We start from the raw sequence: 27,323 nt of genomic DNA, 5'->3' as shown, positions 1-27,323 counted from the left end.
AGACGCAGCAAAAGCGGTTCTAAGAGGGAAGTTTATAAAAACATGAAAACAAAAGAAAGATAAAAGGGCACCTGGCTGGCAAAGTCGGTAGAGCATGACTCCTGATCTCTGGATTGTGAGTTCGAGCCCCACAATGTGCATAGAGATTACTTAAAAAAAATCTTGGGACACCTGGGTGGCTCAGTTGATTAAGCTTCTGACTCTTGATTTCAGCTCAGGTCATGATCTCAGGGTCGTCAGATCAAGGCCCTCATTGGGCTCCATACTTTGTACAGGGTCTGCATGAGATTCTCTCCCTCTCTCTCTTCTGCGCCTCCCCCTGCTTGCATGCTCTCTCTAAATAAATAACTAAACAAAGTCTTTGAAAGAATAAGGAAAAAGAAAGACATCAAGTAAAAACAACAACAACAATAACAACAAAAACCCTAATTTTATACATCATGGAAATAAAAGAAAAAAACAAAGTAAGTCCAAAGTTAGCAGAAGAAAGGAAATAACAAAGATCCCAGTGGGGAAAAGAAGGAGAGAAAGAAAGAAAAAAAGCAAGCAAACAAGCTGAAAAGACCAAGCAAAGAACTGATTTTTTTGAAAGATACACAAAACTGACAAATCTTAAGTAGACTAAGAAAAATGAGAGAAGACTCAAATAAATAAAATCAGAAATAAAAGAGGAGACATTGAAATATACCACAGAAATATAAAAGATCATAAGAGATTTTGAACATTTATCCATTTATATGTCAACAAACTGGATGACCCAGAAGAAACAGATAAATTCCTAAAACATACTTACCAAGACTGAATCATGAAGAAATAATAAAATTGCATTAGACTTATTAGGAGCAAGAAGATTGAATCAGTATTCAAAAACCTCCCAACAAAAAGCCTACTGCCAGATGGCTTCACTTGTGAGTTATACCAAATATTGTTTTTTTGAATGAATGTTTTTTTAAAAAAGATTTTATTTATTTGACAGAGAGAGAGAGAGAGATCATAAGCAGGCAGACAGGCAGGCAGAGGAGGGGAACAGGCTTCCCACTGAGCAGAGAGCCTGATGTGGAGCTCGATCCCAGGACCCTGAGATCATGACCTGAGCTGAAGGCAGAGGCTTAACCTACTGAATCACCCAGTCATCTCCCAAATATTTAATTAAGAATTAACATGAGTCCCTTTCAAAATCATTTGAGGGGTGCTTGGGTGGCTCAGTGGATTAAAGCCTCTGTCTTCAGTTCATGTCATGATCCCAGTGTTCTGGGATTGAGCCCCGAATCAGGCTCTCTGCTCATCCGGGAGCCTGCTTCCCCCCTTCTCTCCCTCTCTGCCTACTTGTGATCTCTGTTTGTCAAATAAATAAATAAACTCTTTTTAAAAAAATCATTCAAAAATTTGAGAGGATGAGACACTCATAAAGCCATTTTTTGAGGCCAACATTACTCTGATATGAAAGTCAAATAAGGATACTACAAGAAAACTATAGATAAATATCCCTGATAAATATATATACAAAATTCTTAACAAAATATTAGCAATAAAATTCAATAGCACATTAAAAGGATCATACATTGGGTGCCTGGGTGCCTCAGTTGGTCAAGCAACTGCCTCCAGCTCAGATCATGATTCGGGAGTACCAGGATCAAGTCCCACATCGGGATCCCAGCTCCATGGGGAGTCTGCTTCTCCTTTTGACCTTCTCCTCTCTCATGCTCTCTCTCACTGTATCTCACTCAAATAAAGAAATAAAATCTTTTGTCTGTACTGTTGATATCCAGGATCTATAAAGAACTCCTCAAACTCAACACACACAAAACAGACAATCATATAAAAAAAATGGGCAGAAGATATGAACAGACACTTCTCCAATGAAGACATACAAATGGCTATCAGACACATGAAAAAATGTTCATCATCACTAGCCATCAGGGAGATTCAAATTAAAACCACATTGAGATATCACCTTACACCAGTTAGAATGGCCAAAATTAGCAAGACAGGAAACAACATGTGTTGGGGGGATGTGGAGAAAGGGGAACCCTCTTACACTGTTGGTGGGAATGCAAGTTGGTGCAGCCTCTTTGGAGAACAGTGTGGAGATTCCTCAAGAAATTAAAAATAGAACTTCCCTATGACCCTGCCATTGCACTCCTGGGTATTTACCCCAAAGATACAGATGTCATGAAAAGAAGGGTCATCTGTACCCCAATGTTTATAGCAGCAATGGCCACGGTCGCCAAACTGTGGAAAGAACCAAGATGCCCTTCAACGGATGAATGGATAAAGAAGATGTGGTCCATATACACTATGGAGTATTATGTCTCCATTAGAAAGGACAAATACCCAACTTTTGTAGCAACATCGACGGGACTGGAAGAGATTATGCTGAGTGAAATAAGTCAAGCAGAGAGAGTCAATTATCATATGGTTTCACTCATTTGTGGAGCATAACAAACAGCATGGAGGACATGGGGAGATAGAGAGGAGAAGGGAGTTGGGGGAAATTGGAAGGGGAGGTGAACCATGAGAGACTATGGACTCTGAAAAACAATCTGAGGGTTTTGAAGGGGTGGGGGAGGGTGGGAGGTCGGAGTACCAGGTGGTGGGTATTATAGAGGGCACGGATTGCATGGAGCACTGGGTGTGGTGCAAACATAATGAATACTGTTATGCTGAAAATAAATAAAAAGTAAATTTAAAATAAAAAAAAGAAATAAAATCTTTAAAAAAAGGATCATACATCATGATTAAGTGGGATTATTGCTGAGATGGAAATACAGTTCAACATGTACAAATCAATAATTGTGATGTATCACATTAATAGAATGAAAGACAAAATCATATGATCGTCTCAATAAAGGCAGGAAAAGCATTTCACAAAATACAATATCCTTTTATGATAAAAATGTTCAATTTGGGTATAAAGGAAACTATTTCAACATAACAAAGGCTTCATATGACAAGCCCACATGATGAAAGGTTGAAAACTTTTTCCTCTACAATCAGAACAAAACTAGGGTGTGTACTCCCACCATTCCTATTCAAGATAGTACAGGAAGTCCTAGCCTGAGCAATCAGATAAGAAGAAATAAAAGGCTAATGAATCAATGAACACTACTTCAAAGACTAATGATGTAATATATGTTGGCTAATTTAATTCAAATAAATAAATAAAATAAAATAGCACAGAGTTCTGATAAAAAAGAAGAAATAAAAGTCATTCAAGGGGCACCTGGGTGGCTCTGTGGGTTAAGCTTCTGCCTTTGGCTCAGGTCATGATCCCAGAGTCCTGGGATTGAGTCCCACATCAGGCTCTCTGGTTAAAATGTTCATGCTACCCAAAACCATCTATAGATTCAATGTAATCGCTATCAAATTTCCAATGGCATTTTTTACAGAAATAGAAAAAAAAAATCCAAAATTTGTATGTAATCACAAAAGACCCCCAATACAGGTAACTGTCTTGAGAAATAAGAACAAAGCTGGAGGCACTGAACTTCCTGATTTCAAACTATAGTACAAAGCTATGGTAATCAAAATAGTATGGTACTAGCGTGAAAACAGGCATATAAATCAATGGAACAAAATCAAAAGCCCAGAAATAAACCTTTGTATATAGTGTCAACTAATACTTGATGAGGGAGCTGAGGATAGACAATAGGGGAGATAATTCAATAAATGATGTTGGGAAAACTGAGTAATTATATGCAGAATAATGAAATTAATGAGATGGTATAAAGACTTAAACATAAGAACTAAAGTGATAAAACTTAAAAACAAAAACAAAAACAAAAACAGGGGTGCCTGGGTGGCTCATTCAGTTAAGCATCTGCCTTCGGCTCAGGCCATGATCCCAAAGTCCTGGGATATAGCCCCAAGCTCAGTTCCTGCTCAGCGGGGAGTCTGCTTCTCCCTCTCACTCCCCCTCCACTCACTTTCTCTCTCTCAAATAAATAAATACAATCTTGAAAAAATAATACCAGAAAAAAGAAGGACAAAGCTCCTGGACTTTGGTCTTAGCAAAGATTTTTGGGATATGACACCAAGGGCACAAGCAACAAAAGCAAAAATCAGCATGTGAGACTACATCAAACTAAAACACAACAGCATAGCAAAAGAAATAACAAAAAGAAAAAGCAAGCTATGGAATGGGAGACATATTTGCAAACCATATATCAGATAAGGAGTTAATACACCAAATATATAAAGAACTTATAAATTCAAAAGCAAAAAAACAACCCAATTTAAAAATCAGTAGAGGAACTGAATAAACATTTTTTCAAAGAAGGAATACAATGGCCAACAGGTACATGAAAAGGTACTGGACATTACTAATCACCAAGAAAATGCAAATCAAGACCATAAGATATTATTTCCCAAATCTGTTAGAATTTGGGATGCCTGAGTGGCTCAGTCTGTTAAGTGCCTGCTTTCAGGTCAGGTCATGATCCAAGGGTCCTGGGGTTAAGTCCCACAATGGGTTCCCTGCTCAGCAGAAAGCCTGCTTCTCCCTTTCCTTCTGCTACTCTCCCTGCTTGTGCATACACTTGCTCTCTCTCTCTGTCAAATAAATAAAATCTTGGGAAAAAAAAGATGTTAGAATGGCTATCATCAAAAAGAGAAAAAAAAAGTGTTTGTGTTGATGTGGAAGAAATGGAACATTTGTGCCTTGTTGATGGAAATGTAAATTGGTATAGCCACTATGGAAAACAGTATGGAGTTTTCCAAAAGAAAAAAAAAATTGAGCTCATCTATGATCCAGTAAGCCCATATCTGAGTATATATTCAAGGAAAATGAAATAAGTATTTTGAAGAGATATCTGTACTCCCATATTCATTGTAGCATTATTTCAATGGCCAAGATATGGAACCAACCAAAGTGTCCATCCATGGATCAATGGATAAACAAAATGTGATATATATGTAATGCGGTAGATATGTATAATGGAATATTACTCAGCCATAAAAAATGAAATCTTGCATTTTATAACAACATGGATGGAATTCGAGCGCATTATGCTAACTAAGTCAGGCAGAGAAAGATACCCCATGATTTCACTTATATGTGGAATCTAAATTTAACAAAGCAAAACAAGCTGATAGATACTGAGAACAGATTGGTGTTGTCCAAAGATGGTGAGGGGGAGAGTGAGGAAAGGGGGAGAGAGCAAAATGGGGTCAAAAGGTACAAAATTCCACTTCTAAAATAAATAAGGCATGGGGATGTGATGTACAGTATGGAAACTATAGTTAATAATACTGTACTACATATTCAAAAGTGATCATTTTGCAATACACACAAGTATCGAAGCATTATGTTGTATATCTGAAACTATTATATGTCAGTTATACCTCAATTTTTAAAAATTAGCAGCTTGAGGGGTGCCTGGGTGGCTTAGTTATTAAGCATCTGCCTTTGGCTCAGGTCATGATCCTAGGGTGCTGGGATCGAGCCCCACATGGGGCTCCCTGCTTAGCAAGGAGTCTGCTTCTTCCTCTTCCTCTGTCTGCTTGTGTTCTGGCTCTCACTCTCACTCTCCATATCAAATAAATAAAATCTTTTTACAAATTAACAGCTTGAAATATCACAAATTTGTTATCCCACAGTTTCTATGTGTTAGGAGTCCAGCATGTTTTAACTGGGACTTCTGGTCACTATTTTAAAGGCTGAAATCAGGTTGTGGGCCCACTGTTTACTCATCTGGAAGCTGAACTAGAGACTGCATCAAGTCTCCCTCAAGAACTTTATTATCCCCCCCCCCCAATCCACAGTGTCGCTCTGTCATTAATTAGATTTTTCTCAATATGGCCTATTATTTTGTTCCTTTTTTTCTATTTTTATCCGGTGCCATTGCGGGTTTTTTTTTTTTTTTTAAAGATTTTATTTATTTCTTTGTCAGAGAGAGAGAGAGAGCACATGCAGGGAGAGCAGCAGGCAGAGGGAGAAGCAGGCTCTTCACTGAGCAAGGAACCCAATGCAGCAAGATCCCAGGACCCTGGGATCTTGACCTGAGCGGAAGGCAGACACTTAACCACCAGGTGTCCTGCCACAATGTTTACTACACTTCAAATTGAAAAAAATATTCATGATATCTAGAGAAGTCTTCTCCCTTGTTTTTTAAGACTGTATTTAGTCCATCAACAGATGAATGGATAAAGAAGAGGTGGTATATATACACAATGGAATACTATGCAGTCATCAAAAGAAATGAAATCTTGCCATTTGTGATGACATGGATGGAACTAGAGGGTATCATGCTTAGCGAAATAAGTCAAGCAGAGAAAGACAACTATCATATGATCTCCCTGATATGAGGAAGTGGAGATGCAACATGGGGGGTTAAAGGGGTAGGAGAAGAATAAATGAAACAAGATGGGATTGGGAGGGAGACAAACCATAAGTGATTCTTAATCTCACAAAATAAACTGAGGGTTGCTGAGGGAAGGGGGGTTGAGCGAAGGGGGGTGGGGTTATGGACATTGGGGAGGGTATGTGCTATGGTGAGTGCTGTGAAGTGTGTAAACCTGGATTCACAGACCTGTATCCCTGGGGATAAAAATATATGTCTATAAAAAATAAAAAATTAAAAAAAAGTATATAGTCAATAGTATTGTAATAGCATTGTATGGTCTGTGGTGAGCATAGCATAGAGTTTTACAATCACTATGGTGTTCACCTAAACTACTGTAACAATGTATAACAGCTATACTTTAATAAAAAAGGAAAAATAAACCTTTGATAAACATCTTCAAAAAAAAAGAGATTGTATTTATTTTTAGAGAGAGAGAAAAAAAGTGTGCAAGGGAGAAGGGAGGAGCAGAGGAAGGAGGAGAGAATCTCAAGCCGACTCTGCCATGCCTTGCACAAAGCCTGTCCCAGGGCTTGATCTCATGACCCTGAGATCATAACCTGAACTGAAACCAAGGGTTGGATGATTAATGGACTAAGCCATCCTGGTGCCAGTTTTTTTCTTTTAGAGTGTGTCAGCTAGTTTTGGTCTTTTGCTATTCTATTAGCATTAGTATGTAGAGGTTCATTTTAAACAATTGGGACTATTATTTGGAATTCTATTGAATCTGTCTATCAATTTGGAAATGTATTAGTTTTCAAGGGTTGCCATAACAAAATACCACAGACTGGGTGGCTAAAACAACAGAAATTGATCTTTTTCATTGTTCTGGAGGATATAAGTCCAAGATCAAGGTGTTACAGGTTTGGTTTCTTCTGGGCCTCTCTCCTTGGCTTGCAGATGACTGCCTGCTCCTATGTGGTCATCCATTGGTCTGTGTTGTCTGTGTACTCATCTAATAAAGTCGCCTGTTACATTGGAATAGAGCTCACCCATATCTCATTTTATCTTCATTACCCCTTTCAAGGCCTTACCTCCAATCTCCAAATATAGTCACGTTCTGTTGTTAGACTTGAAGGTATGGATTTGAGAGAGAGGCATAATTTAGCTTGTAATAGGGGAGCACTGACATTTTTCCAATATTGAATCTTCCAATTCATAAACACAATGTATCCATCTATTTATTTTTATATTCTTTAATGCTTTTCAGTAAAATTTATCTTTCTCCAGAGGTCTTAAAAATTTTGTTGAATATTCTCAATTTACTTCAACAGATCCTCACTCCTTCATTTTGCACTGTTTCGTGTCTTAGAGTGTTGCCATTTATGGACTCCATCAAAAGGTTTCCTTGTCTCCTGACTTCTGAATAGGTTTAGCTAGTGAGAAGCATGGACAGGAGATCTGAGTATTTATGCCCTTACTGCTTGTCTACTACTGAACTCACCATGGTTGGATGCACCTGTGTTCCTCTCCTGAGTCTTGCAGTTCTAGCCTTCTCTTGCAGCCATAGCTCTGGGAATTCAGGTTCAGATAACAGCTCCCTATCAATTAATTGCCCACTCAAATTTATGGTTAGAACCCCATCTTCTCCCTGGGTTTCACCATTCCTTGTTGGTTACTTTTTTTCCCTTCTTTTTTTGAGAGTGAGAGAGAATGAACACATAAGGGATAAAGTAGGGGAGGGAGGGAACCTAAGTAAGCTCCAAAATCAGTGTGGAGCTCCACACTGGGCTTGTTCTCAAGACACTGAAGTCATGACTTGGGCTGAAATCAAGAGTCAGAGGCTTAAGCAACTCAGCCACTAGGTGTTCCCTTATTGGTTACTTTTGATCCTGACTATATCATAGTAAACTGATCCATTCATTAACCTCTCCTCAATTTCTACATTTCAGTGTGCCAGATTTTTTTTTTTTTTTTTTTTTTTTTTTTTTTTTTGCTGGGAAACATACTTGGTCAGATTTAATTTCAAGTACTTTTTATGTCCTGATGCTATTTTATATGGCACATTTTAAAATTACATTTTGTTTGTTGCTAGTTATAGAAATGCAGTTTTGCAATACTTTTTTTTTTTAAAAATCCAGCAACCTTGCTAAACTTTCATTACTTCCAATAATATATGTTAGGTCTTTAAAACATTTTTCTTTAAATATAATTTCTATAAATAATCTTTAAATCATTATAGATTCATAACTTCCTTTGCAACACTTATGCCTTCTTGGGTTTTCTAAACATCTAATAAAAAGAATACTGTGTTGGAATGATATTACACTAATTGCATTAATCTGTCTTCTAATATTAAACTCCTCTTGAAGTCCACACCATTGATCAGGATAGAAAACACTCTCAAAAATCAGAATCCAAACGAGAAGGAAGTACACTTTTTCAAAACCAGTTTTTCCCTGTATTTTCTTTTGTTTTAAATTGAAGTATCATTGACATACGATGTTATATTAGCTTCAGGTGTACATCATAGTGATATGACAATTCTGTAAATTATGCAATGCTCACCACCATAAGGATAGTTACCATCTGTCACTATATAAAGTCATATACATTCTTTAGAGATAAGGTAGTTTATCAGTTAAATGCTTACACACAATGAACAGCAAATGGATATATATGAGTATTTTACTGATTAGCTGTTTTTTGTCTTATTTTATTCAGCAATGCAGTTATCCAATCAGTAAACAAATATTTGTTGAGCTTCCACTAAATGCCATACACTCTTCAGTACTAGAGTACAAAGATGCCAAAGCCATAACCATTGCCATTAAGAAGCTCATAATTTTGTGAGTGAATGGAGTCTCCGTGTGTTTTAGGATCACAGGGTGACGTCGGCCAAGAGGAAGTAGAACCAAAGATATTGTTAAACGCATAGGGCAAGTCTATACAGATGAACAAAATGCTAAGAAAAAAGAATGTGGAAGTACTTCAAGTCCCCACTCAAGACTTGAATTTTGAAATATGATACATTTATTACAAAAAAGAGGAGGGAGAAGGAAACATTCAGTCATTTGTGCTGATTTATTAGATGTGCTAAATAAAATATTACAGTCTTGCGGCTAAAATAGTGAAGGAATCACAAAAATCTGTCTCTGGTTTACATTCTAACATCAAAGGAAAGAAACAACTTGCCCCCGAAAGGACGTTTCCTGCTTACAAAGGGTTTTTTTTTTTTTTTTTTTTTTTTTACAAAGGTTTTGTATGAAGAGACAACCGAGAGGTCCCGTGGTTACACAGAGCAGCAATACCCATACTCTATGTGGGGTGGCTGCAGGAAGGTAATATCAAAGTTTCTATTTATACTTAGTTTTTGGATTCTGCTACTGTGTTTTTGCCTAATTATAAAGTACGTGTGTTTACCATACACATTATGACCTCCATAAGAGAGTGCAGACTCCATTTCATTGATGCGAGTATTTTATCAAAAACGTTTGGGGACCACTGTTGTAGAGTCCTTCCAAATCCTTAAAAGGGAAAGTGATTTAAATTGAACTGTTTTAAAGTCACAGAACACATCTAAAACGCGAGCAGTACAGGAATTTTTATACAGAGCGCCTGGAGAAATTGTTTTCTTACGGGCCTTAACTTGTAGACAACCCGAGGGGTTGCCTTTGTAGTTGTTAATAAGAAGTGGGAAAAAAAAAAAAATTCTCAAACGATGTGTGGCGGTTTGGGCCGCCCTGGGCACAGCTGGGCTTGTTCTGTCTAGACGTTCGGATAACACGCACAGTCCGGCTGGGGGGATAGCTGGGCGCCTCATCCACACGGGCCGCGAGGTCCAGCGTCCCGAGACGCACAGTCAGTCACAGCTCTCGCACTCACCAAACTCCGCCCGGAGACAGAAAGACCGTTTGTGGCTGGTCAGAGCTGGGCACGGGGGCGTCCAGCCGAGAGTCTAGAATTCCTCCAGGCAGACGTAACCGGCGTGCGGCTGGCGTCACGTGCCCAACGAGTGCGGATTTCGCGCCTGCGCGCTGCTGTCCTCATGCGCTCTGCGACCGGGCAAACTTGCCTCCTCGCTAGTTCGTCACTTCCGACGGACGCTTGGCGACATTGGGATCGTCATTTCCTGCCAGTACCGGTGTGGACGGTGCGGGTCGTGGCCGCCGGTTCTCCGGTTCTCCCCCCTCCCCTACTTTCCTCCCTCCTTCCCTCTCCCTCCCTTGGCGGCTGTCGGTCGCCCGTCGCAGACTCCCTGACCCATCCCCAACCCTTTCCTGACCTCGGTCCTACCCGATTGGCCTCTTTTTTCCTGGGTTTTTTTTTTTTTTTTTTTTTGGCCCAGTCCCTGCCGCCAGTGTCAGGGCGGGGGCCTTGAGCCAGAGGCTGCGGCGGAGGGAAAAAAAGACAAGACGACCCCCGGCTCCGCAGCGGGATCGCTCGGTTCGCCGCCGCCATGGCAATGAGGCAGACGCCGCTCACCTGCTCGGGCCACACGCGGCCTGTGGTTGATTTGGCCTTCAGTGGCATCACGCCCTATGGCTATTTCTTAATCAGCGCTTGCAAAGGTGAGTTGGGCCCCTGGATCCGGGTCCCTGAAGGCTAGGACTGGGCCGGAAGTAGAGTGGCGGGTACTCCCCGTGCGGAAGCGGGACCTCGGTCTTTGAGATCCGGGCCAACAGGAGTCTGATGGGGGAAAACGGTGTATTAGGGAATTCTGCAGTTGGAGCCAAAGGAGGCTTTTCTGATTGTCTGACGAGGCTAAGTACTGCCCCCAACTTAAGCCTCTCATTTTACTTTTGTTGCTGTGTCTGGAGAAGCGGGGCTGTACCCTTGCCTAGACGCCCCAGCCATCATATACTGTAAATAATCTTTCAAGGATGTGGGGAATGGAGAAGATAGGCCAGGCGAAGTGGTATCTTACGTTATTTTACAGACTTGTTATTGCCTTTATTTTACTGGACATTCCTTTGTGGTATTAACCCCACTTTTTCAATTGGAAACCGAGGTTCAGGTTAAGAAGTTTGTCCAAAATAAGACTGAAATCAAGGTTATTTTGATGCAGATCAGTATTCTTCTCACCGAATTACAAATGCTTCAATGAGAATGTCTGGCTCAGCTCTTCAGTTTGTTTATTTCTGGACGTTTTTAGTGACCCCAGTGGATGAGAACAGTTACACAACAAAAGCATTTTAACACTTTGTTACTTAACACGATCACTTTATGTTTGAGTCTTAGATTTTAAGTGATTCGAACTTCTAAATCATACCTCTTTTTAAATGTGTTTTAGACGGGAAACCTATGCTCCGCCAGGGAGATACAGGAGACTGGATTGGAACATTTTTGGGTCATAAGGGTGCTGTTTGGGGCGCAACATTGAATAAGGATGCCACTAAAGCAGCTACAGCAGCTGCAGATTTCACTGCGTAAGTATAGCCAAATCGGCCAGTTTGGAAGATGTCACGGATTATGTTGTGAAGTCCTCAGATCTTCAGCTTCAGTGATTCATAAAATTCTGCCCCAATGCTTACCATATAGAGTACATGATGTTTGACCTCGCTAAAATTCTACTCTGGTCCTTCTTGCTTTTGTTCCTCTTCCGTGGTTCTCATCAATTTTCAGAGACTTTAAATGACTTAATCTGTATGTCTGGATTGGGACCGAGGAATCTGCCTTATTGACAAGCAGTCTACATAATGAATCTTGGAGGTCATGCTTAGAAAGGCTCAACATGTGCTTCCTGAGTGGTATCACACTCTTCTGTGATGCCCTAGTGCTGATGGCCTAGATTTTAGCCCTCTCTCACTCCGGTTTTGTTAACTGGCTTTACCCATATTTCCCAAACTCAATTACTCTTCATTTTCTAAGTTTTTTAAGATTGAAATTTAAATATTCTTGATTTTTCCCCCTTATATCTACGTTGATTCTACCAGCAGAGTGTCTCCGATGATGTTTTTTATGTCTCTACCACTAGTACCTTTCCTGTCTTTTCATCTTCAATAGTCTTCCTAAAAACAAATTTCATGTCACTTCTCTAATGATCTTCCTGGCCTCCCTCTGCAGTTTCAGTGGTTCATGACCTCAAGTGAACCCAAATATGACCTGAGAAGCTTTAAAATACTCAGATGCATGTGTCTGACAAATTCTGATTTAATTGGCCTGGGGATGGAATCCCCAACATCATTTTTTCTTTCCTAAAGTTCTGATGTTAAGCCTTAGAATCACTGGCCTATAGGGTGCCTGGTTGGCCCAGTTGGTTAAGTAGCTTCCTTTGGCTTGGATCATGATCCCAGCGTCCTGGGATCAAGCCCCATATTAGGCTCCCTGCTCAGTGGGGAGCCTGCTTCTTCCTCTCCCTGCCACTCTGCTTGTGCGCGCGTGCTTGCTCTCCCTCTCTCTCTGTCAAATAAATAAAACCTTAAAAAAATTAAAAAAGGAGAATCACTAGGCTAAAGGTTAAATTTCAGTTGTTGGCCAGTTTAAAATTTGGCCTCATCCTAGTTTATCATTATCATCTGAATCTGCACACCAAATGCTCTACAGTCTAGTTATACTAAACTTACTGTTGGCCAGAATACACCTTAACTATTTTGGTTTTTGGCTTTTGCATGATAGAGTGACTTGTAGTGACCCACTTTCCCCTTCAGGGCACTTTCATAATTTACATAATCTTGCGTATTCTAGTTCCTAATTCTGTTTATGACTTAGTAGACCCTTAAATGTTTAAACTGATGAAGGCAATGTCAAGAGCTGTTGTATATGATAGTAAACCTTGTTAGACTCAAGTCTGGAAAGTAAATGTAGTCTTGTTTTTCTTTCTTCTTTTTCTTTCTTTTCTTTCTTTCACAGAATTCCAGACTAGGAGCAATTGTAACTGTGTTGCTTCTTTGTTTTAAGCAAATCAAATATATGAAGTTTATTTAAAAAAAATGAGGGCAGATTGATTGTGGTGATGGATATGTGGCTCTATGCATTTGTTGAAACATGTAGATTTCGGTAGCACAAAATGAATTTTACTGTATATAAAATTAAAAAATAAATTACAATTTTTTTTTTAAGATTTTATTTATTTATTTGACAGACAGAGATCACAAGCAGGTAGAGAGGCAGGCAGAGAGAGAGAGAGGAGGAAGCAGGCTCCCTGCTGAGCAGAGAGCCCGACGTGGGGCTCGATCCCAGGACCCTGAGATCATGACCTGAGCCGAAGGCAGAGGCTTAACCCTCTGAGCCACCCAGGCGCCCTAAATTACAATTTTTTAAATAAGGAGAGGGAGATGTAGTGCTTACCTGGGATTAAATTTGAGATGATAAGAGATCTGTAAGAAAAGTTTTAAGTGTGAGCAGTCTGAACTTTTTTCTGTGTCTTCAGTGAATAGATTTCTTAGTATGTTTTTATGCATACTAAGGCTTTGTCCTGGGCCTTGTTGTGATTGTATGTTATACTGATGAAATAAGGAGCTGCTTGAATTTATATAAATCCTTTAATGTCAGTAGCTTCAGGTCAAATATTCCTTCAGATGTCAGCATGCTACTTGTAATGTGGCATTCTCCTTTGTTAATTTGGCAAAAGTGATTCTCAGGTGGAAGGCATATGGTGAAAGGGTTCATTCCTTGTGCTCACACTTTACTTGTGTTCAGACTTCTAGCACTTTTATAATACTTAATTTATGTGTTCTTGCTTTTTGAGGTCAGGTTCTATTTTTTATATTCTCTGGCTTATTTAATACCTTATGTTTGTTGAGTAAATAACTAGAGGAAGTTTTCTAAACTACAGGGCAAAGAATGGGTGAATGATAGATCTTAATTTTGCTTCTGGAACACTTGGATATGATACGCATAAGTTTAGCTTTTTCCCCCCTTCATCTCCTCCAAAGTTTATTTTTTGCTCATTCTAGCAGGAACATTGTCATTGGGAATGAATGTCATTGATTCTATAACAAAGATAGAAATTGGGATTTTCAACTCTAGATTTCAGAGGGTAGGTCTATTTAATTAATTAATTTGTTTGTTTGGTAGGTAGGTAGGTTTTAAAAATGCATTGATCATTATTGAATCTAGGTCCCAGTCTGCTGTGATAAGTTAGTAATTAATAATGTGGTATTTAAAATTAAATATAATTAGGTTTTAAATGTAACAAGATGTTAGACACTATAAACAGCATTAAAAAAAAGACAAGCTTTTGAATTGCAATTCTGAAAGGATACATTTTTGTTAACCTATTTCTGCGCCCTATCAGTGTTAATTACTTGAGCAGAATGCTCTGTCACCTCCTGCCTCATGGTCTTGCCCTGATTTTTAAGAGACTTGTGCAAAAACTTGTTGAGAAAGATGCTTGTGTCTGTAAAATCTGCAAAGACTTTTTTGGTTTGTACGTTTGAGCAAGTGATAATACAGTCCTTGGGAAGATAAAGAAGTAGACAGAAATTATTGCATATGATAATGGCCTCTGAAATGGAGAGTGAAAAAGGCGTGGAAAAATATGGCACTTTAAATACTTAATATAGTGAGTCTTGGAAAGAGTAGTCAGCATTGTATCTTACTGCCAGAGGAACAGTTATCTTTATTTAGGTCACTTACAGAACATTAATAACCCAAGTCCCACATTCTAGGACATGACTCTGGGTAGATATTCAGTGTTGTTTTAACATTTCTAGTCTCAGTGTCTATGTTTATAAGTAGCCCTGTGTGAGCGTGAGCCCTGTATCCTGACTCTGTACTCGAATCCTATGACCTTGGGAATTCATTTAACCTCTTAGTGTCATCATCTGTAAAAATAAGAATATAAATAGTACTTATCAAAAAAAAAGGAATAGTTACTTTAATATCAGTTGTGAATATTAAAGGAATTAAAATATTTCTGATATTTAGAACATTACCTAAAATCTAATGAGTATATAAATGTTATGTATGTAAGGTAAGGATGATAGCTATCATTCCCACTAGACCAAATTCATATTTGTTATTTTGGAACTTCTGTGGCTAAGGCCATGAAACGTTCTGGTTTTGTGCAAGGAAGGTTGAGTAGATTTAAATATGAAGAGGAAATGCTTTTGGTCCCCCCTCCCCACACCCTCACACCCCCCCCATTTCCTGCTTTATCATGGTGAAAAGATGTAAGCTTCACTTTGGTTAGGCCTGAGTTGATGTGCTAGCTATGCTTTGTGTTTCTAGTTTGGTCATGGGTTGCTTCTTAAAACTTAGCTTTGGTATCTTAAAATGGGTATAAGACCACATGGTTATTGAGAGGATTTGAGAGATCTTTTTCCACTTACATCCTTGGAGTCTAGCATAGCATCTTTGCATAGTAGCTGCTCAGTAAATAGTAGTGGAGTCTTACTTCTCACTTGTTCAGTGTCTCTCTTTTAGGAGTCGGAGTGTTATGTATATTCTCTTATAATGATTCGTATAGAGCTTGCTGTTACTGACCTTGAACCAGCTAAAGAATAGCTTCCTGAACTTAACCTGATTAATTGTAGTTGGTATAAATAATTTTTAGGAAGTTCTTCCCCCTCCCCATTCTTATGTTTCCCAGAAAATTCATGAATGTTATGTTTATGTAGAAGTGAATTTTGCTCTTATGGAGTAAATACATTCAGAGCTGGTCTGTGGGTCAGTTGGGAATGCTATCTTGAGGTAAATTCGGGCAGTTGAGTCAGGTGATGAGTAGTACACTAGTGTATGAAACTCCCCGCTCTTACTATCTTTAAATTCATGAAGCTAATACAAGCTTTATTTCCCATGATCCTCTCCTTAGCATCTCTACTTTCATCTCATTAAGATCATCTAGAGGGAGTGCCAAAAGTAGAGATTATTTTGCTCTGTTCCAGAGGATAATTAAAATAGATCTGGAGTTGGGCTCTGAAGTCTATAGGTAACCAAAGTGTATGATCACTTTTCTTTCTTTTAAAAGACAATAGAGAGATCCATTTTTCTCTGAATAAGGTTGTCGATAAATTGAAGGTGGTGTTTTTGATGACTTAGTCAACATGTTACAATAGCTAGGCAATGTTTTTCCCCCAGAAAAGCTTAATTTTTTGTTAATCCTTTAAAAAAGTTAAGCAGCCCCTCTTTTGAGACTTGAGATAAGTCTGTTCTCAGGATATGAAAAGTATTGAACAGATAGCATTAATCATTGCATGCATGAAACTGGATATAAGATGGGTCAGTAGTTTAGGGAGGTGACAAGTACTTCATGAGTTGTGCAGAAGATAAATGCTGCGGGGTTACCTGAGGAAAGGATACTGTTAATGATGCCTCACTGTCCTGGTTTGAGCCCTGCAGCCAGTTAGGTAAATGTCAGTTTCATGCCTGGAGATTGAAAACATTTAGGTTATTCCAGAATATTTTTTTGGGCTGTAAGCCCTTTTTAGGTTTCTTAAGTGTTTAAGTGTGAATAATGAATGTCAGAGTTAGTACAAGTGATTGGAGCATGCTGTGTCAGAGAGTGTTATCTTCAGTTTTAGTAGTGCTTCTAAATAGGAGGGAAAAGGCTATAGATCTGTTGGGCCCTCCTGGATGATACTACTTGGATCATGTGCTCCCCCACCCCTGTTTATTATTCCCTTTATTTTAAAAAATAAATGCCATTTCTAATAAAACGAAAATCGTCATGGACTATAGCTTGTTCACTCTTAACAATTCTTTTCCCAGTAAGTGAAGTTTTCTTGTTTATTTTTCAGTGACCTCTTCTGTTACAAAATGAACATTTTTTTTCTTCTTTAGTCTTTTTTTATTGGGAGAACCCCTTACAGTATTTTTCTAATGTATTATTTAATCATTATCCCTTGATGTAATGCATACATATGTATGTGTATAGACACACATAGATTTTGGGTTGAGGGTGTCAGAAAAACAGTTGAAAGGTTAAAAATCCTGTGTTAGCATTGTATAATCAAAAGCTGATATTTTGGGGGTAAATTAATTGGATTAGAATTTGAGAATTTTAAGAGTCAACTTTGAGGAAGAGATGGGGAGAATATTTTTTTCTTCACTGCTTTGACTTAAAATTTTATGTAACCTGTATTAGGGCCTTTCATTCTCCTATAAATTCTTTTTAGGATTTTTTGTTTTTCATTCTTTTTTCTTTTGTTTTGCATGTACATGAGAATAGAGAATAGAGAAACAAATTGGAAAGACGAAATTTAAAATTGATTAAAATGTTTTAGTCTTGGGGGGCTCAGTCAGTTAAGCCTCTGGGATCAGCCCCTCATGGGGCTCTCTGCTCAGCAGAGAGCCTGCTTCCCCCTGTCTCTCTGCCTGCCCCTGTGTCTACTTGTTATCTCTCTCTGCCAAATAAATAAGAATCTTTAAAAAAAAAATGCTCTACAGTCTTGCTAAAAGGATATTATGGCTGTAGCCTAAAAGTAAGGATGGGCTGGTTCATGGTTGTCATTTACTTAAATTTGTAGGTCTTTTCCATTGTCAAAATAAGATTTGTTATATGGCTTCTACAGGTAAATTTCCTTTAGAGTCATTGAAATATTTAATCAAATGTATCTTAACAATGAGGGATGTTAGAGATAATGGGAGACTTAGTCATTTGTATAACATTTCGCATACCTCACTTTATTTGGTTATCAAAATTGCCATTATATTTATCTTTTAATTTTACATTTTGCTTTCAGCAAAGTGTGGGATGCTGTCTCAGGAGATGAATTGATGACCCTGGCTCATAAACACATTGTCAAGACTGTGGATTTTACGCAGGTATCAGAAAATAGAATTTATTTTAGGGAGTTAAATTGCTGTTACTATAGGACATAATAATGGTTGTATATTTGATTGGTTTGTATATTTGGTGGGGGATAGAAGGTGTATGGTGGCTTATATATGATTTAATTGCAGATTAAGCTGTACAAATTATTTGGTTACTCCTAAAATACCATGGAACTCTTGGATCACTTTTCCACAAGTAGCAACAAGCATCTAAAATGTGCAGATAATGTTTCCTTACTACTTTCAGAAGAGAGAGGATGTACTTGAGATCATCAAAGATGTGTTACTTAGAAGGTAGGGGATCAGGGCAGGAGCAGGGCAGATGGAGAAAATTCTTGTGGTAGGTGGGTAATATATTTGAACCATAGAGCTTAAAAGGTTTGGCAGTTATAAGAAAGATAAATGTTCTCTAGTATTCTCTCAGAAGTAATTGGCATTTATTGCATTTCTTTGTGATGTCTGCAAACTTTATTTGGATTTTAGTTGGTGTTGAAGTTTCAAAGAGATAATAGCTATTAAAATGGCTTACTCTGTTAACAATTGGCTTGTGTGTGTTTTCAGGATAGTAATTACTTGTTAACCGGGGGACAGGATAAACTGTTACGCATATATGATTTGAACAAGCCTGAAGCAGGTAAGTGTAATTTATATGTGTTATATTTTCTTTTAATTTAAATAAGTTTTCTTGATTAAAGGAATCATGTTCAGTACTCAAATTTGAAATTAAAGATAGTCACAAAGAAAAATGAAGACAATTTATCATCCATTATTAATCACTGTTAATATCTTTTAATTTTTGGATCATAGTCTTCCAGTCTTTTTTTCTGTGCAGTTACCTTTTTCTAATGTTACTACATTGTGCTTGTATCATTTTCTTAAAAATGCAAAATTTATCTTGCTAAGTTTTTATCATTTAAGTTCAAAAAGGTGCATGACATTGTTGCTACTTTTTGGCAGGAAGAAATGGTTGTCTGTAGAAGGTGAGAAGGGTGAGAATTTTAGTGTGTGCATATTTTGTTCAGATTTTTGAACCATATGAATATATTAGCTAATCAGAAGAATTTTTAAAATTTTAAAAAATTACAGTTTTTTCATGTCTTTAAATATTCTGTCAAGTGGATTACAGATTTTAAATATAAGCGGTGCTATGCTTAACTGCCTTATAGTTGCAGATATTTCCATGATTATTTCTATAGAATGACTACATAGAAATAGAATTGTTGGGACAAAAAGGAGGTGTACTTGGAAGACATTGGTAGGTGTTACCAAAGTGTAATACCAAAGTATAAAAATAAATATCTGTACCTAACCTGTTCTGGCAAACACTGGTAACTAACTTTGTCTTTTCCAGTTTAATAGGAGAAAAATGATTCTGTGATGTTAATGTGAACTTGAAAAAAAATTAAAATACTGTTGACTACTGTTTTAGTGTGTTTGTGAGTAATAGTCTGTTTATGCCCTTTGCCAATTTATCTGTTGTGATGTTTATCATCATCTTCTGGTTTTAAGATTCTTTATTATATTCTAATTTGTTGTTTGCTTTTAAATTTTGTTAGTAAGTTTTTGGTGGTGAAATTTATTTCCTTTATGAATTCTTTTATTGCACAGAAGTTGGAAAAGATGCCTTTTCTTTCCTGGTCCAGATATTCATCTCTTCTGTGGTATCTTAATGCTTTTCTAGCCACATAACATATAATACATATTTCAAAAGCTACCAGATTATGATAAGCAGGATTTTGTCTTTTTTATTTTGTGTTCTTATATTTTGTATTGTGGGTATTATTTATTCATGAATCTGAACTTCAGAAGTTTGTAGGAAAGTCAAAGCTATATTGGATATTAAGCAGTTATTCTCAAGATAGGCTCTTCCTAAAAGCATATCTGCGATGAGCAAACAGACTACATTTATAGATGATTCTTCATTGGCACCTGGAGCTATTTCTCTTCATTCTCTTTGATAACTTTATGCCAAAACATAACAAAGTCCTCGGACATCAATCAGTGTGTTTTTCTGACTCAGCAAGGCAGTTCAGGCCTTGGGCAGACATTTTTCATTTTTTGCCTTTCTCAGCTACTTTCTGAAAGTGGCTCTTCCACTGTGCTGGCGATGGAAATAATAGCAATTAACTGCTTTTACTGTATGTCAGACTCCAGGTTAGAACCCTTCGATGTGTATTCTCATTTGATCCTCATACTCAAACTATGAAGTGTTGTAACTGTTGTCATCCCATTTTACAGATGAAGAAATGAAAGGGTTAAGTAACCTTTGCTTCAGCAGATTAAGTAACTTGCCCAAAATCAAGGTAGTTGTTGAATGGCTTTGCCTCCAGCATCTGCTTTTGCCCAAAGAGAACACTGAATGGTGGTTCTTTTTTTTTTTTTTTTTTAAATCCTTTGAAGGGAAAGTCTCCAACAGAGACAAGTTCCTTTTTTGTTTGTTTGTTTTAATTCTTTACTGTCAATGTAGAATATTCTAGGGAATTACTGCATTGCATTTTATTCTTGTTTTCTCCTCTCAGCCTCTACTTCCCTCTTTTTTCCTGTTTCTACCAATAGTGGCTTGGACAAGGGTCCCAGTGTTAGTGATAATGTCGGATTAGCTTCTTTTATTTCACTGTGCTATCATAATGCTTTTGAAAGCAGAAACAGAGCCCGGAGGGAGTGATGTATTTACTCTCAGATACATATAGCAGCATTGTTCTTGGGTTCTTTGTCATGCAGATAAATTTTTGTTCCAGTGTAGAAAAACTTACTGTATTCTTTGGAAACAGTAGGTTTTTATTGTGTTGAGCTTTCAAAAGTTACAGTTTAAAGTATGCTTTTCTTTTTACATATTTAGTTGTTCCAGTATTGCTCAGTTTAAAAAAAAAAACAAATAATAACAAACGTATTTTAAATTGTTTCATTTTAAGAACCTAAGGAAATCAGCGGACACACCTCTGGTATTAAAAAAGCTTTGTGGTGCAGTGAGGATAAACAGATTCTTTCAGCTGATGATAAAACTGTCCGGTAAGTAATTTTTCTTTAGTAATTTAAAGTTGAAAAATATTTGACCTTAAGTGCTTATACTTTAAATATTTCTCATATAACTATGTAGGAAGAATTATCTCTAAACATTGAAACTTAAGCTGCACATAGGTTGCATTTTTCAGATGCTGACCATTTACTGTTGAAAACCTGGAGCAGAATCCACAAGACAATTAAAATTACATCTTTATAAGCCTGTGCTCTTAACCTGATTCAGTGAACAAGCTGGCTACAGAGCGGTCCATGAAATTCTTGAAATTGTATACACAATTCTGTATGCTGACACCTGCTCTTTTTTCCTGTGGGCATATATATAGCCATCATCAGATTCATACATTTAATATTGTGTAGGAACCACAAATTTCTCTGTGTCATCTATAACATATGAGTTGGAATAGAGGAGATTTTATTACAACTGTGATTCTTCATTGCTTACTCTATAGATATAATTAAGAATTAAGCTTTTTTTCTTGAATGATTAAATACCACCATATTTTCGTCTTCCTTTTTTGCAGCCTTTGGGATCATGCTACCATGACAGAAGTGAAATCTCTAAATTTTAATATGTCTGTTAGCAGTATGGAATATATTCCTGAGGGAGAGATCTTGGTAATAACTTATGGACGATCTATTGCTTTTCATAGTGCAGTAAGGTATGTCTAAGAAATACCTTTTTTTGTTTGTTTTTTTGTGACTTAAAAATAGAAAGGCACATGTGAAAGGTATTTAAGTCTTTAACAAGGCAAATCTTGGCCTATACTATATAATATGGGGAAAATGTTTCCATATCATTTAATAATGTGTATTTTAAGTATTTGATATAGTGAGAAATTAATCCAGTTAATTTCCATTATTTAGGGGATGTTATTGGTAAATTTAGTAACTTTAAAATTTTCTCTTTTTAAATTATATTTTTCTTAAAAGCATCCCTAGACTGGTGTTGTAATTAATTTTCATCAGTGTATAAAGCCACAGTGATCTTGATTCTCTTCTTAATTTTCCGTTTACATTTTCAGAGAAATAGTGACTTTTTTCTTCTATTCCGAAGTTTGTGTAGACCTGATGTTTTTTAAAAGCAGGTTTAATTTGTTTTGTGACTATAAATATAGTTAAATGCCTTTGTTGAAAACTTGGAAAAGATAATTCAAAAAAATTTACCCACTGTTCTTTAACCATAGATGCCAGAATGTTAATGGTAGTTGTATTTTCCTTTAGTCTTTTTTTCTTTGTTGCACATGTATAACATATGTGTGTATTTGTACGGGTATTTTTTTTTTTCAGTTACTAGGGACTTTGTAATTTTGATTTTTTTTTTTAAACTATCATTAGCTATTAAAAGTTGTTTGAAAATATTTTTGCTTGGAATATTGCATTATCGGTTTTACTAAATTATGTATAAAATTCTCTGAAAAGAGCTGATGTCCAAACTCATTGATGTTCATGTGAAGCTGTTTGTATGCATTGATTTTTATTATATAGCTATAGTTTCAGATTTGGTTATTCTTTCAAAAGTTCAGTTGTAAAAACAGAATCATCTTTAGCAGTTTTATATTTTTGTGGTATTGATGGTTTTGTCGTAGAAGCTTATAAATTCTTAGCAATTGAGAATAATGTATAAATAATGCATTATGTTACTTACTATAAAACATTTTCTTAAAGATAATGTGTGGTTGTCATAGAAAACCAAACAATACAGAATTAAATTTCTTAAAATGCAAAAATCTGAATATATTAGCCAAACTGTTGTTAATTAGCCAGCACAGTCATTTCCAGGAAAGCACTCACTGTACAAAGTGTCTTTGTATTCCTGAAATGAACTCCACTTGGGCGTGGTATCTTTCTGGTCTTTATTTGCTAATATTATTTAGAGGTTTTGTTTTGTTTTTGTCTCTGTTTTTGTTTTTTAAACATCACTATTTATGTTTGACTAGATGAAGATACAATTATTTCTTGGGTTTCAGAAATTAGGAAGAGTTTAAAAGTAACAGATTATTTCCCGGTATTATTTATGTAGTATTCAAAATTTATAAATATTATTTAAATTATTTTCCAGTTTGGACCCAATTAAGTCCTTTGAAGCTCCTGCAACCATCAATTCTGCATCTCTTCACCCTGAGAAAGAATTTCTTGTTGCAGGTGGTGAAGACTTTAAACTTTATAAGTATGATTATAATAGTGGAGAAGAATTAGGTGAGTTCTCTTTTTCCTTCATAGGTTACATTTATCAAATGCTGGGTTTCAGTAATTAACACCTAGCAAATTTTTCAGCTAACTAATGCTTGCTATTTCTAAGTGAAAAAAGGAGAGGATTTTTTTCCACTTTCGGTAGAAGTATTTATAGAGCTATAAACAAAGTATGCCAGACCCTCAATGCCAGACCTTTGTCCTTTTAATGTAAGTTCATTGTATTCTGATAGTCTGTACAATGGTGCAATATATTTATTGGCGGTAGGAGGAAGCATTCTTACATCAAAATCTTGTTAAACAGCTACTAGGGTATTTGTTCCTTCTGAAATGTAGTGCTGGTATGTAGCCCAAGTACTGGCTCCCCCTTTTGCCAATAAAGAATCTCCAAGCTCTGTAGAGAATAATGTGAACATGTATGTAACAGTGATACGTATATAACAGCTATGGTATATTACAGGGACACCTTAGGAATCTGAATTGGAGGGGATTTTTGTTTGGATTTTTTTGGAATCTGACTTTTGTTTAACTTTTATAATAGTCCTTCATAAAGGGAGGGGAAGTGCATGTAAGATGAATTTGAATGTACATTCTAATTTTATATTTATCTGATTGACTAGGTATGTCATAATCATGGTTCTTGGTATCTACTTTCACCCTTCACAAAATTTGTTTTTTGAACTATTTAGTTTTTATAATTTCTTTTTCTGTAAGCTGCTGCTTAAGTCTAGCTGTCCTGCTTTACCACCCAATGAAATTTAGTTTGTTAGAATTATATACAAAAAAAAAAAAAAGGCAGCCTTATGTTTTGTTTCTTTGAGAAACTAATGGATTTGGGTTGGAGAAGTGGAAGTTTGGTGAATGGATCATATAGAATCTATTATAAATGCATATGGTTCATCCTTTGTTGTTTGAATATGTGACTTTTAAATGAGAGATCTGTTTTATTATCTTTATTTAATGTCAGTTTTCAAAGTTTCAGAATATTTTGTTCATATCTTTTTATCCTTTTTGAAAAAGAAGTAAATTATTTGCCTGAGCTCTATGGTCACAGTGAACACTATACCAAACCTCTCATTCTTTGTACTCTCATGAAAATTTGTACTCTTGTGATAATACCCTCTTGATATGCACTGGTTGGACAGAGGTGCGGAAAGATGAGGGTCCTTGAGTTGAATGGACCTGAAAACAGAATAGAAGCAACCTTTGGTCTAGTAAATAGTAAAGACTTGGGAAACTACAAGGTGATGAGGCATTAGAAAGTAGAAGAGGAAAGTTTATAAATAAAGGTATGACTTAAACAGAAAAACACTATGACTGATCTGTACATTTTCTCATTTGATTCCCCAGACTAAAATATTTAAGGCATTGATATTGTATCTTCATGTTCTATGTGACAGAATGACTAGTAGACTCGAGATAGTCTGGTAGGAAATTAAGAGGCAGACTGTGTAAAAGAGCTCCATCTGGTGGCTCTCTGTGGTCATAATAAGAATTGGTTCCCTGGTTAAATAGGCCTTGATTTTAGGATGTGGAAATTGGGATCAAGCTGACAGACTTTAGATCTGCTCTCTCTAGAATTTACTCCCTTCCTTCATCCTTTTTGGGATGTGAAGCCTCTTTTTTTTTTTTTTTTTTTTTTTAAAGAGGGATAGTATGACATCGTAATATGTGCTGGAATTGGAAGAGGGTAATTTTACAGAGAAATGTTATGTACCACTTTGTGATAAGAATCACTTTATTTTTAATGAAATTTAGTTCTTTGAGTTTGCACTTAAGAATTTCACATTTTCCAAATAGTACAGACAGTATTTTCTTTAGTGTATCAGTCAATACTTAACCGACATTTAAGTATTAAATTATATAATAGCCCTTCTCTTTTTCAGAATCCTACAAAGGACACTTTGGTCCTATTCACTGTGTGAGATTTAGTCCTGATGGAGAACTCTATGCCAGTGGTTCTGAAGATGGAACATTGAGACTATGGCAAACTGTGGTAGGAAAAACATACGGCCTTTGGAAATGTGTACTTCCTGGTAAGAATTTGTATTCAAAGTTATTGAGTTAAGGGGGTACCCTGGCTGGTTCAGTTGATGGAACATGTGACTTTTGAACTCAGGGTCATGAGTTCAAGCCTAATGTTGGCAGAGTTTACTTTAAAAAAAAAGATGACAAAGTATCAAATCAAGCTTCATAATTTTATGTCATTTTTCATCATTAATTTTATTTCTATGTTTCTGTCCTGTATAGGTTTTAATTTAGATTACTTAATAACAGTTTAAACAGAGAAGCCCATAATTATAAATTGACTACTGTGTTACTTTGTTTGGTTAAATTTTTTTGTTGCGTTTTCTGTACTTTGTGTGTATGTGTATTTTCTGTTCCTGAATTTTTTATACTAGATCATTTTATGAATGATGTGGACCTATTTCAAAATTTGCTGGAGGACAATATAAAGAATTTCTGAGTAAATGTATTTAATCTGTGGTATTACTCACGGACCCTTACTAATAAGGTGGACATGTTTTTAATAAAAATACTTATTGATCCCAAAGTAGTTTGGTATGAACTTAAATGTGAACTTTGAGGAAAGACATACTCTTTTAGAATCGCAGTTACTAAAAAAGAGGAGGTTCCTATTAGGTTTGGTAGCTCATTGCTTAGAATAGTGTTGGTGTACTCTTCTTACTAATTAAATACTGGAAGTTATTGATAATATCGTAATTGATGTAATCATGGTTGCTTTTCATTTCATAGAAGAAGATAGTGGTGAGCTGGCAAAGCCAAAGATCAGTTTTCCAGAGACAACAGAAGAAGAGTTAGGTAAATACCAATGAATTAACTTTTGTAGAGTCCTGGGGGGTTTAAAATTGAAGTGTTAGGTGAGTTTTGTTGACAAAGGAAATGTATTAAACATGAACATATTTAAACAATGGTAAGTTTATATATTTATATTTTTATATACATGTTTATAAAATAAATAAGTATCCACTGCATAGTAGCGGTCAAGATGTAGTGTGGATCTGAGGTGGTTACCGTTATAGTACTTGGAGTCTAACGTAAGGAGACAGTTGCTAAAATAAAAAAGTGAATTGTTACAGTTATATTTGTTATTTAACATTTATTAAGCACTTACTGTGTGCCAAGTATTGTTTCCCAGATCTAGAATTACAGATTGTAAGATACATCAATCATACAATATTGTTTGAAACTTGAATAAATAAAGGAGGGGGCCAAATCTTTCAAGATATGACTTCAAATCAGTGCTTATTAGATAGTTGGAATCACTGATAGCTTAGCCCAGAAGAGGGGGCCCTGGGAAGTTATGGTGTAAAGGAGTTGGATGGGTGAAATAGATGAACTGTTTTTTCATTGCACTTTGAATGGCATGAGTCTAGTCATGAAGGGTATGTGTCCTTGTTCTCTCTTACCTCCCCTCACCAGCACGCTGAAAAAATCTTTTTTATTTTTTCATTACACAGAAATTTTCTTTATTAAGTTGACTAATTTGGTCGTCGTTGTTATTTTTTCATTACAGAAGAAATTGCTTCAGAGAATTCAGATTCCATCTATAGTTCAACTCCTGAAGTGAAGGCCTGAGCATTGGGCATATACCACAGTTAATGTACAAGTTATGGACTAAAACAAACAAGCAGAGAAAAGCATCAGCCTCCCAGAGTTACTCTCTGCTTACGGCAAACATGAGCAGTAAATAATGGGGAATATGAATTAGCTCCAGTGCTGGAACTAACTTGGTGTTACCTGTACGTGAAAAGGCAAGAGTATCAGATGAAGGCAGGTGGAATTAGGCTCTTGTGGTATGATGATGGCCTATTGTCTTTTTTTAATGAATATGTGCGAGCCAACATCAATTTCTCTTATTACAGTTAGAGTTCTTGTAGCTGTTTATGTTATTATGGAGAAGAAAAATATATTGGCCTATTTTTCTGACTTTTCCCTTAAAACAGAAAGCCTTTTTTTTTTTTTTTTGCTTTAGTTGTAAAGAAGAGGGAATATGTGATAAAGTAATTGGTTTGATTTCTCTTTCATTGTACACTGCTTCTGAACATCTAATTGTTTTAGTTGTCTAAATAAAATGCCTCTAAAACAAAA

At 36.5% G+C, this 27,323-nt stretch overlaps 1 protein-coding gene across 1 annotated transcript; it reads left to right on the top strand.

Moving 5' to 3' along the window:
- Window positions 1-10,393: 10,393 nt before the first annotated feature.
- On the top strand, window positions 10,394-27,323 carry LOC101674419 (serine/threonine kinase receptor associated protein). The gene is made up of 10 exons (XM_004755762.3): window positions 10,394-10,852; window positions 11,575-11,710; window positions 17,909-17,990; window positions 18,561-18,633; window positions 20,912-21,008; window positions 21,542-21,679; window positions 23,080-23,216; window positions 25,097-25,246; window positions 25,968-26,033; window positions 26,749-27,323. Exons 1-10 carry the CDS (start codon window positions 10,741-10,743, stop codon window positions 26,808-26,810), a joined length of 1,053 nt encoding a protein of 350 aa, XP_004755819.1. The 5' UTR covers window positions 10,394-10,740; the 3' UTR covers window positions 26,811-27,323.

This window comes from Mustela putorius, unplaced genomic scaffold, assembly GCF_011764305.1.
Source record: "Mustela putorius furo isolate JIRA1106 unplaced genomic scaffold, ASM1176430v1.1 tig00537227_pilon_pilon_pilon, whole genome shotgun sequence".
In the NCBI taxonomy this organism is placed as follows: domain Eukaryota; kingdom Metazoa; phylum Chordata; class Mammalia; order Carnivora; family Mustelidae; genus Mustela; species Mustela putorius.
The sequence above is the reverse complement of the archived record's forward strand: the minus strand, read 5'-3'. Positions and strand labels throughout refer to the sequence as shown.